Raw genomic sequence first — 12,185 nt, 5'->3', positions numbered from 1 at the left:
ATTTGTCTTTAAAAAAAAAATAAAATAAAAAGGGCCAGGTGCAGCAGCTCACGCCTGTAATCACAGCACTTTGAGAGGCCGAGGTGGGTGGATCACTTGAGGTAAGGCATTGAGACCAACACGGCCAACACTGCGAAACCTCATCTCTACTAAAAATACAAAAATTAGTTGGGCATAGTGATGGGTGCCTGTAATCCCAGCTACTCGGGAGGCAGAGGCACAAGAACTGCTTGAACCCAGGAGCCAGAGGTTGCAGCAGTGAGCCAAGATCACACCACTGCACTCCAGCCTAGGAAAGAGTGAGGCTATCTCAAAAAAAAAAAAAAAAAAAAACCAAAAAAAAATAGAATAAAATAAAGGCTGGGCGCAGTGGCTCATGCCTGTAATCCCAGCACTTTGGGAGACTGAGGCGGTGCATCACCTGAGGTTGGGAGTTTGAGATCAGCCTGACCAACATGGAGAAACTCTGTATCCACTAAAAATACAAAATTAGCCAGGCATGGTGGTGCATGCCTGTAATTCCAGCTACTCACGAGGCTGAGGCAGGAGAATCGCTTGAACCCCGGAGGCAGAGGTCGCAGTGAGCTCAGATCACGCCATTGCATTCCAGCCTGGGCAACAAGAGCAAAACTCCGTATCAAAAAAAAAAAAAAAAAAACAAAAAAAACAATACCATGTCTTCCAAGGAAATACTTCTTTTCTTCTGAGGTTGGTTTGACCTATACTAGTGACAAAACTTTTTGTCATATTATTGCCTAGAATGGAAACTAAAGAGGTTGTTTAATATCCAGAGAATTTGACCAATGTCACATACCTAGTCACAAGCCAAACTAGAACCCAGTTCTTTCCTAACTACCAGGCCACTCCTTCACCACAGATAATGAAACAAGGTCACAATTAATTGATCAGCGAAAACTCAAAAGAGCATGCCCTGTAGTACTGTATCAATACTAAATTTCCTAATTTGGATCTCTGGTTATGTAAGAATGTCTTTGTGCTTAGAAAATCCATGTTGAGCTGGGTGCGGTGGCTCACGCCTGTAATCCCAGCATTTTGGGAGGCCGAGGAGGGCAGATCACGAGGTCAGGAGTTCGAAACCAGCCTGACCAACATGGTGAAACCTTGTCTCTACTAAAAATACAAAAATTAGCCGGGCTTGGTGGCGCACACCTGTAATCCCAGCTACTCAGGAGGCTGAAGCAGGAGAATCGCTTGAACCCAGGAGCTGGAGGTTGCAGTGAGCCAAGATCACGCCACTGCACTTCAGCCTGGGCAGCCAAGCGAGACTCTATCTCAAAAAAAAAAAAAAAAGAAAAGAAAAGAAAAGAGAAGAAAGGAGAAGAAAAGGAAAGAGAAAGAAAGAAAGAAAGAAAGGAAGAAAGGAAGGAAGGAAGGAAGGGAGGGAAGGAGGGAGGGAGGGAGGGAAAGAAAGAAAATCCATGTTGAAGTGTTTAAAGGGGCTTGATACCTCCGACTCTAAGGGTGGGGGGAGGCACACAGTACATACAAATATTTACCTACAGTGATGAAGCAAATGCAGAAAATGTAACCAGTTACTGAATCATATGGGAGTTATCTGAAACACTGCTGTAACTTTCTGTTCGTCTGTAATTATGTAAAAATGCTATGTGAGTGAATAAACTGCTTTATGTCACAAAACTAGCATTTTACTTTTAACAAGACAGGATTTGGCCAGGCGCAGCACGTCATGCCTGTAATCCTAGCACTCTGGGAGGCCGAGGCCAGTGGATCACTTGAGGTCAGGAGTTCAAGACCTGCCTGGTCAACATGGTGAAACCCGTCTCTACTAAAAATACAAAAATTAGCAGCGCGTGGTGGCAGGCGCCTGCAATCCCAGCTACTTGTGAGGCTGAGGCAGGAGAATCACTTTAACCCGGGAGACGGAGGTTGCAGTGAGCCAAGATCACGCCATTGCACTCCAGCCTGGGCAACAGAGGGAGACTCTGTCCCAAAAACATAAGGAAAAAAAAAAAGACAGGGCTTCCCGTCAAGGTCATCCTTCCCAAATCGAAATTATGCCAAATTTGGGGACAAACAGCAAAGAAAGGCTATCACAACCTTCATTTTCTTTAAATGAGGATATACATCTCCATCCTGAGGTTCTGGGAAGAGGTTCTAATCTGTGCAAAAGCATTAAACATTTCATGCAAGCTAGCTTCAAATTACTCCTCCAGGACCCCACAATGCGGACCCTACTACCACACCTTTAAGTGTTACTTCCTCTTCTAAACTGATTCAAGTGACCAGACCAGGACAGAAATCTATCTACTGAAGAAGTAACACTGACTCAAATAACTAAGTATTTGTTCAGCTAACAATTCCCTCTTCCTTAAGACCACCACTGCAGACCACTCTGCCACATACTGCAGGCAGATCCAGAGCCAGTTACATATTTTCTCACAGCCCCAGTGGGAAAAAAATTGGGGGGATACCATTATAGCTCAGTCCAAACTAGCATTATTTCAGATAATCAAATTCACAAATGAAGAGACACGTTCCAAAAGAAAGACACCAGTTAAAAAAAAAAAAAAAAAAAAAAGGGCAAAAGGAACAGCTGGAGAAAGTAGGAAAAAACCCAAGATCTCAAAATAATAATAATATCTGTTACTAGGTAACAAAATCAAGTCTGACAAAACCAGAGGCCACCGAATTAAACCAAACATCAGCAAGCCTTCTTGGGGAAGGTGGCTAAGGGTAAAACAAATTTAATCTAAACTAGTTTTGGCTCCAAGGAGCTGCAAGTCCACAAGCGTGCGGTGAGGGGGCTGACAAGGACCCCCAAGGAAAAAGTCAAAGTGCTGTGCTTACATTTTGCGAAAAGATGCAGGTATGGTGGGTCTCCAGATGACTTGTGGCAACATAAAAGTTTCATGATCAGAATTGGAATTCAAAGTGGACCAAAAAGTGTAATAGAAAAGAAAAGTATGAAAGGAAACCTGAAATTGTTCTACGATGCTTGCTTTGTTTTAAAGGAAGCTCACATTCAGGTCAGGATGGGAAGACCAAGTTCGTTTGTGTGTGGCAAAAAGGAAGTTTTAGATGTTGCTGAAAAGTTCACTTATGAACGTAGGCACCGAGTTTGAAGGAATAAGAGAAAGGCTACGAGCACGAAGAAAAAGCAAGGGGGCTCAAAGAGGCACAACAAATAAATCCTGGCAGTTAAGAACTGCAACCCACGCTGTCTGACGGCAGAAAGGCCGCGGGAAGCTGAGGGGCAGGGGATGGGCGGAGTGCCAGGGCGGAATCGAGGTCATAGCGGAGAGGGCAGAAGAGAGAGCTGACGCTGCCGAAGGAGGCAGGAGAGCAGCCCCTGCAGTCCTGCGTCGAGGCCGGAGCAGACCAGCACCTCTGACAGCCTAAGGAGCTGAAAACACTACCTGCTGGGCCCAGGGTGGGCGAACCGGGCGTTTAAAGGTCAAGGTCAAGGTGGGGTTTGGCAAGCGAGGCATAGCGCTCAAAGGAGACCGAAAACATACAAATAAGCATGCTATTATAAAATGACTATCGTAATTTTTTTAAATAAGAAAAAATAAAAGGTCTCCTGGACGGCTGCGGGGTGGAGGCGGCCCTGGCAGGAACGCGTGCAAAATAGGCCGGGGGCTAAAGTCGGGACGGAGGGCGGGCCGAGAGACCAGTGCTGGGCCACCGAAGGGAGGGAGGCACTGAGACTTGGGCCCAGGGCCTCCGCCGCACTCACTTGCCCTCCTGGCAGTCATAGAGCACGATGGAGTCGTCGTCGCTACTCGAGATGACCGTCTCCCCATTGGGGCTGAAATCGAAGCAGTTAATCTTGTCCGAGTTTTCGCGGAACACCTTAGCGACACGGAAGCTCCGCAGCACGCTATCGGTCAGCTTCATGGCGGCGGCTGAGGAAGGCAGCGGCGGCGCAGGACCGGGGCGGGGCCCGGCGGCGAACGGGCGGGCTGCCCAGGGGCCAACCCAGGCGGGGCTGGCGCCGCGCCGGCGGCTAGAGGGAAGTCGGCGAACAGTTGGGCCGCCTCCTCCTCTTCCTGCTGCTTGGACGAGGGTCTTCTGCCTGAACTGCGGAGCCTCGCCGAGTGTTCGTCTTCACAGCCACCTCACGGACAACCGGCGCGTCGCCGGCTCATTGTGTCCGCCATTTTCGGGCGACAGGCAGAAGCTGAGGGCGAGGAGCCTTAGCCGCGGCGCACGCCGGGAAAGGGGGCGGGGCGGGAATGGCCTCGCGACGGCCGGGGTGGGGGATGGTGACGTCAGCGCGGCCGCGGCGGAGTGTAGTAGTGGCAGGGTTGGCTGCTGGCAGGGAGGGGCCCAGACGCGCGGGGCCTTCCCCGGGGGTCGGAAGGTTGCGGGTGCCTTGGGAGCTGGGGGCCCTTGCGCGAGATTGCAACCCCTGCGAAGGCTCTGGCGCCTCCTGCAGGCGCCCCGACCACAAGCCGCGTGGCAGGGGGTACTGCAGGGTCGCCTACGCCGCTGGAGGCCGGTTTTGGGGGTGAATCAGGTGAGCAGCTCGCGGGCTGGCTTGACCGCTAGTCCACTGCAGCGCCCGCTTAGACAGCTTCGACTTTTTTTTTTTTTTTTTTTTTTTGAGATGGAGTCTCTCGCTTTGTCGCTCAGTTGCGCGATCTCGGCTCACCACGACCTCCGTCTCCCGGGTTCAAGCGATTCTCCTGCCTCAGCCTCCCGTGTAACTGGGATTACAGGCGCGCGCCACCACGCCTGCTAATTTTGTATTTTTAGAAGAGACGGGGTTTCACCATGTTGGCCAAGCTGGTCTCGAACTTCTGACCTCAGGCAGTCCGCCCGCCACCCGCACCCGGCCTGGTGTTCTTAATCGAGGTAGACTTTAGGTACAGTAAAAATCAGCCTTTTTAGGCCGGGCGCGGTGGCTCACGCCTTTCCGACCCACCTCTTTGGGAGGCCGAGGCAGGATGATCGCTTGAGCTCAGGAGTTTGAGACCAGCCTGGCCAACATGACAAAACCCTCTCTCTACTAAAATATAAAAAATTAGCTGGGCATGATGGCACGGCTGAGGCACGAGAATTGAGAAAGGCGGAGGCTGCAGTGAGCCGAAGTCGTGCCACTGCATTCCAGCCTGGGCGACAGAGCAGAGGTCTCCCTCCAAAAATTAGCCTTTTTAGTGGCTAGTTTTATGTTCTAACACCCATACACAGTCATGCAATCACCACCACATTCAAGATATGGAAGAGTTGCACTATCCTGTTTGTAGTCAACAGGATTATTCTAAAGGTTCTGTCATATAAGTGATTCTTTGCCTTAAAAGAAGTTTATCTCTAACAAAGGAAAACAGTATTTGAACAGAAAATAGGAACCAAGCTTCCTAACCTTAACTTTATGGGCAAAGAGTTAAACTCAGTGCCAACCTATGTGGCTTCACAGTTCTCTATCTTGTGTGAAGCTCCTCAAAGGGTTAAATTTAAGCCTGGGGTTTCCAACAGTGGAGATGGGGATTATTTATTTTTGCTTTCTTTAGCTAAAGAGAAACAAAAACGAGGAAAGGCTGTGAGACATTTCAGTCGCTATTAGGAAGGTGTGATATCCAGAGACCTCTGCAATGGTAAAAAAACAAAATGGAAACCCTGGAACAGCTGGGGTCTTTCTAGAAAGAACTAGAGGCTGTATCCCAACCCCCTGGGTAAAAGGAGAGCCAGGATCCTTATACATAAAGAGAAGTTGTTCTTTAAGGGAAGAGGGCAAGTTCCTGGCTAAGTCTGGGGTATAATTGCCTCCTGACAAAGAGCAGAGCTTCTGGCTACAATTTGTTCTGGGGTCTGGAAAAAGCCGGTTTGAGTGAAACTTGAATAGATGGCAACTTTCCAAACTGCACAGCAATGGAAGAAAAACCCTCCACGCCCCAGATCACTCACTCTGCTTCCCTGTAATTCCTGTGCCTTTATTTCAGAAGCTAGAAAGGCTGATACAGAGTCTGCTTCGAATAGTTTAGAAGGCAACAAGGACTGATCGAGTGCCCATGTTCTGGAACTCTCGGGAAGTGAACGCGCCCAGTAAGATGATGCCGTATTTTGGTCCATATTAATCTACAAAAATAACCACAGAAACAGCTGTAATCTACTGAATGTTGCCGGCCAAAAGAAATCTTTTCGGGGTATCTTTCAAGTATTGTACTTCCTATACCTTTTCCAGATTTCACCGTTAAGACCAAACCTTCCTCCCAAGACTTGCCTTTCTGCATTATTTTTGGAATGCAGTCTTTTTTTTTGTTTGTTTTTAAGAGGGTCTTCAAATGCTCATCCTGTTTCACATTCTTACTGTTTCCAATTCCTAGCCTGGCTCCCTGCCCTATTATAGTGGGACTCTCCTGGCTTCCAGCCCAACAGCATAGTTGCCTTAAAGGATGGACTTTAGGCCAGGTGCGGTGGCACTTTGGGGGGCCGAGGTGGGTGGATCACAAGGTCGGGAGTTCGAAACCAGCCTGGCCAAAATGGTGAAACCCTGTCTCTACTAAAAATACAAAAATTTGCTGGGCACGGTGGTGGGCACCTGTAATCCCAGCTCCTTGGGAGGCTGAGGCAGGAGAATTGCTTGAACCCAGGAGGCGGAGGTTGTAGTAAGCCAAGATCACACCACTGCACTGGGCAACAGAGCAAGACTCCGTCTCAAAAAAAAAAAAAAAAAAAATAGATGGACTTTAAAAAGTGACCCAGAAAGCCGGCTCCAGATCTGGATGGGTAGATGGAGAGAAAGCTACAGTCAGGAGTGAATCAGATGGCCTTTAAAAGAGCATCAGACTTAATTTTTTATATTTCATTTTATTTGTAGTCATTTTACTTGTCACATATTCATTGCAAAAAAACTAAAAAATACAAATAATAAAAACATGGGATCCAGAGATAGCCACTGTTACCATCTTTTATTATAGTGAAATATATATAACATAAAATTTACCATTTTGATGTAGAACCTTTCTTTTTCATTTATTTATTTATTTATTTTTTCTGCTCTGTCACCCAGGCTAGAGTGCAGTGGCATGCTCTCAGCTCACTGTAACCTTCACCTTGTGGGTTCAAGTGATTCTCCTGCCTCAGCCTTCTATTGGTGCCCGCCACCATGCCCAGCTAATTTTTGTATTTTTAGTACAGATGAGGTTTTATCATGTTGGCCTGGCTGGTCTTGAACTCCTGACCTCAGGTGATCTGTCTGCCTCAGCCTCCCAAAGTGCTGGGACTACAGGCGTGAGCTACCATACCCAGCTAGTCCCTGAAATATATTTTTAATGGGTTCATAATATATTGTTTATAACTTTACCCATACTATGAACATATTCCAATAAATAAATACCGATACAATAAATACTGATACCGGTCAATAAATACCGATACAATCATTTTGAATGGCTACATAGTATTCTATTATATGGTTGTAAAGTAATTTTGCTTCCCATTTTGTCCAGAGCCCAGCCAGAGCTCAGTATGGACTAATTGAATAAATTAATTTATCCAAAGGATTCCAGATACTTGACTGGCCCATTTATTAAATTTTTCTGTTTCATGCTACACAATTGAAAATGGAAACTGTCCTAAACAATATATCCTCTTTCCAAAACAGAGAGCTCCTTATGAATTCTAATTCTTTGAGATAAATTTCTGAGCTCCAGTGCCCAGCAGCAGGGCTTCTCTAGAGATAGACTAACTTCTCACATAACCCTTGGAATAACTAGAATCAGGTGATTCTCTTCTTTGGGACAGTTGCGCGCGTGTGTGTGTGTGAGCTTACACAGCCCTTGCAATAACTAGAATCAGATGACTCTCTTCTTTGGGACAGTTGCGTGTGTGTGTGTGTGTGTGTGCATGCGCTTAATTGCCAAAGATGAAAAGCAGAACACTGAAACACAAAATGCCTGGTGAGGTGTCTGAGCTCCAGCACCGGGAAGTGGTCGCCTCACAGGTTGGCAAAAGGAATTTAATGACAACAGTATAGGTTTGAAAAAGGAACATTTCTTAGAAAGAAAGAAGGCTGCAGAAGAGTGCAGCAGGGCACCCCAGCGAGAGGATTGAGGGCCTTGGTGGATCTTCCTTAGGCGCATTTATGGACCTTCAGGCAGGAGCTTAGGGTTGTAAAGTGAGTTTCAGCATGGCATTACAGAGATGCCTAGAAATTTTAGTTACTTATAAAAGTTGAAAGAGGCGTGGAACCAGATCCCCACTTTAGATACTAGGGAAGTTTAATTACTTCTAATTTCCCCAGATAAGGAGTTTTGCCTCTGGATGGCCTGTTGGATGGTCACCAGGTGGTCTTTGCTCCCTTCTAAATTCCTCAGATAAGGGCCAGGCACAGTGGCTCACGCCTGTAATCCCAGCACTCTGGGAGGCCAAGGTGGGTGAATCACTTGAGGTCAGGAGTTCAAGACCAGCTTGGGCAATGCGGTGAAACCACGTCTCCACCAAAAAATACAAAAATTAGCCAAGCATGGTGGTATGCGCCTATAGTCCCAGCTACTCGGGAGGCTGAGGCAGGAGAATTGTTTGAACCCAGGAGGCAGAGGTTGCAGAGCTGAGATCGCACTCCAGCCTGGGTGACAGAGTGAGACTCTGTCTCAAAAACAAAAAGAAAAAGAAAAAAAAGAAAATAAATATTACAAGGATGAAGTAAGCCATTTTTATTTAGAGAAAATATAAGTGTGTGCATGGAAAATCGTGTGGGATATACATGAATATTACTAGAAATAATAAATGTAGTTATTAATGTATGTCCACTTTTACTGGATTTCCTCAGAGAGGTCCTGAGACTCCGACCAAGGGGCCTGGATAAAAAGAGGGTATCTTTCCCTGGCAGCAGGACCAACTACCCAATTCGTGGGGCCCCTTGTTAAAAAATTGCTAAGAATCTCAAGATGGCAGCAACAGACTATTAAACCAAGTGCAGTGTCCTCCTGATTGCACAGGTCATACCCATGAAGCTGGCTCAACCCAGGACTAGTACAGCAACAACAGTGAGTCTCTCTACATGCACAGGAAATATATTGCGATGAAGACTCTGAAGTTCTGAAAGGTTAACTTTCTCAGGGTCACTTAGCCCGTAAGCCCTAAAGTCTGGATTCACACTCTGCTTCAGCACTGGAAAGCTTGTGTTCTGTTTCCAGGGCAAAGGACAAGCAATCATTCACATTTAACAAAGACCACTGTTAGTAAACAATGCCTTCTTAGTCTGGAAGGAAAGGATGGAATCTTCCCAGATAAGCTTTGACTGCTTAGAGCCAGGAGGACCTGCCTAGAGTCTCAGGGCCAAGGCCTCTGTCTCTAAAACTACAGCACTGTTTCCAAAGCCTTAAAAACTTTCCCAAACAATCCAACATACACAGCTTTAGTGTGACTTGCCTAGTCATAGCTGAACTGCTTCCTGGTGCTGTTTTACTCTCCCCAACTCCTCCTTCCAAGAAAAATAGCTTTAAGGTATGTATGTATGTATGTATGTATGTATGTATGTATGTATGTATGTATGTATTTATTTATTTATTGAGACGGAGTCTCGCTCTGTCGCCCAGGCTGGAGTGCAGTGGCGCGATCTCTGCTCACTGCAAGCTCCGCCCCCCGGGTTCATGCCATTCTCCTGCCTCAGCGCCCCATTAGCTGGGACTACAAGGCACCCGCCACCACGCTCGGCTAGTTTTTTTGTATTTTTAGTAGAGATGGGGTTTCACTGTGTTAGCCAGGATAGTCTGGATCTCCTGACCTCATGATCCGCCCGCCTCAGCCTCCCAAAGTGCTGGGATTCCAGGTGTGAGCCACCGCGCCCGGCCTATTTTATGTATTTATTTATTTTTTTAGACAGAGTCTCACTTTGTGGCCCAGGCTGGAGTGCAGTGGTGTGATCTCGGCTTACTGCAACCACCACCTCCTGGGTTCAAGCAATTCTCCCACCTCAGCCTCCTGAGTAGCTGGGATGACAGGTGCCTGACACCACGTCCGGCTATTTTTTTTTTTTTTTTTTTTTTTTGTATTTTTAGTAGAAACGGGATTTTGCCATGTTGGCAGGCTGGTCTCGAACTCCTGACCTCAAGTGATCTGCCCGTCTCGGCCTCCCAGCTTTAAGGTGTTTTAGAGCCCTTACATAGGACACAGCTCCACTCTACCCTGCCTCCAACACAGCTGACCTTCCCTCCCACGGAGCAACCTTGCAAGCCCAGGCTGGGCACAGTGGCTCATGCCTATAGTCCCAGCACTTTCAGAGGCTGGGGCAAGAGAACTGCTTGAGTCCAGGAGTTTGAGACCAGCTTGGGCAACAAAGCAAGACCCTGTCTCTACAAAAAATTAGCCAGGCATGGTAGTGTGCACCTGTAGTCCCAGCTACTTGAGAGGCTGAGGCAGGAGGATCGCTACAACCCAGGAGGTTGAGGATACAGTGAGCTGTAATCACCACTGTCCTCCAGCCTGGTCGACAGTGCGAGACTTTGTCTCTCAAAAAAAAAAATTAAAATTAAAAGTACCACTTCTTACCTATCCCAGCAGCTACAGCATTTGGCCCACACAGAAAGCGCTCAGGAAATTCTTTTTTTTTTTTTTTTGAGACCGAGTCTCGCTGTCGCCCGGGCTGGAGTGCAGTGGCCGGATCTCAGCTCACTGCAAGCTCCGCCTCCTGGGTTTACGCCATTCTCCTGCCTCAGCCTCCCGAGTAGCTGGGACTACAGGCGCCCGCCACCTCGCCCGGCTAGCTTTTTGTATTTTTTAGTAGAGACGGGGTTTCACCGTGTTAGCCAGGATGGTCTTGAACTCCTGACCTCGTGATCCGCCCGTCTCGGCCTCCCAAATGCTGGGATTACAGGCTTGAGCCACCGTGCCCGGCCAGGAAATTCTTGAATTATGTCTGAGGAAGGAATAAATGCATGGATGGATGAAGACAGCTGACTATAACCAAGGAAAAACAATAAAAATTTCAGTATTTACAACCTCTCCCACATTAAAGAGGGTAATTCCACCTGAGGATGCCTTTGTTTTGATGATGTGGTGGGAAATCATTTACGAGAAGGAATACACAGTCTCATATTTTAAAAGGAAAAATCCAGGGAGAAGGATGGGTGTGGTGGGTCACGCCTGTAATCCCAGCAATTTGGGAGACAGAGGCAGGCGGATGGCTTAAGCTCAGAAGTTTGAGACCAGCCTGGGCAACATGGCAAAACCATCTCTCTACAAAAAATACAAAAAATTAGCTGGGTATGGTGGTGCATGCCTGTGGTCCCAGCTACTTGGGAGTCTGAGGTGGGAGGATCACTTGAGCCTGGGAGGTGGAGGTTGCAATGATCCAAGATCATGCCACTGAACTCCAACCTGGGTGACAGAGAGAGACCCTGTCTCAAAAAAAAAAAAAAAAAAAAATATATATATATATATATAAGAAAAATCCAGGGAGAGAGCTGAAAGTGGGGGCCAGGGGAGGGGAAAGGTTCATGACAAGAGCACAGCATGGTTTGGAGACCTACAGAGAGATGTAGCAACTGCCAAAGGGAGCAGGTAGGGGGTGTGAAAAGAAAAGAAAATTTCAGGACATTCTCAATTTATAATGTGAAGGAGAAAAGTTAAACCTTGGAAACTGAGCAGGCATTGCTTTTTTTTTTTTTTTTTTTCTTCTCTGATCCATGACTGCTGCTTCCTGACCTTTGTATTGAAATGTTATACATTAACCAGGCTCCCTATTCTTCATTCAAACTTAGACTAGACGATGTGGGAGATAGAGACCCTTGTGATTGTTGTCTCTTTACAATAGAATATTAAAGAAACTCCTTCGAGTATAATAAATGGTAACCAATCAAATCTTGTATTTTTAGCCTTTTTTTGGAAAACGTAATTCCGGTCAGCACCCGTTTTTGCCTATATAAACAATCCTTTTTTTTTTTTTGGAGACGGAGTCACCCAGGCTGGAGTGCAGTGGCGCAATCTCGGTTCACTGCACCCTCCCAGGTTCAAGCCATCCTCCTGCCTCAGCCTCCCAGCCTCAGCGCCCCCAGTAGCTGGAATTACAGGCATACACCACCATGCCTGGCTAATTTTTGTATTTTTAGTAGAGACAGAGTTTCGCTATGTTGACCGGGCTGGTCTTAAACTCCTGACCTCAGGTGATCCACCCGCCTTAGCCTCCCAGAGTGGTAGGATTACAGGTGTGAGCCACTGCGCCTGGCCCATGCCCAGCTAATTTTTGTATTTTTAGTAGA

At 47.0% G+C, this 12,185-nt stretch overlaps 1 protein-coding gene across 2 annotated transcripts in view; it reads right to left on the bottom strand.

Moving 5' to 3' along the window:
• The window catches only part of WDR82 (WD repeat domain 82), a 34,367-nt gene that overhangs the window by 19,756 nt on the left and 2,426 nt on the right, over positions 1-12,185 (bottom strand). The window contains exon 1 of one of the 2 annotated variants that reach the window (XM_023195517.3): positions 3,719-4,199. The exons of the other annotated variant lie outside the window; for it this stretch is intronic. Within the exon in view, the coding sequence (XP_023051285.1) occupies positions 3,719-3,879 (161 nt within the window). The 5' untranslated portion in view covers positions 3,880-4,199. Of the gene's footprint in view, positions 1-3,718; positions 4,200-12,185 lie in introns of those variants that run through there. 2 annotated transcript variants of the gene reach the window in all.

The sequence above is a fragment of the Piliocolobus tephrosceles genome, chromosome 2 (assembly GCF_002776525.5).
Source record: "Piliocolobus tephrosceles isolate RC106 chromosome 2, ASM277652v3, whole genome shotgun sequence".
NCBI lineage: Eukaryota > Metazoa > Chordata > Mammalia > Primates > Cercopithecidae > Piliocolobus > Piliocolobus tephrosceles.
This window is presented reverse-complemented; position numbering and strand designations above follow the sequence as displayed.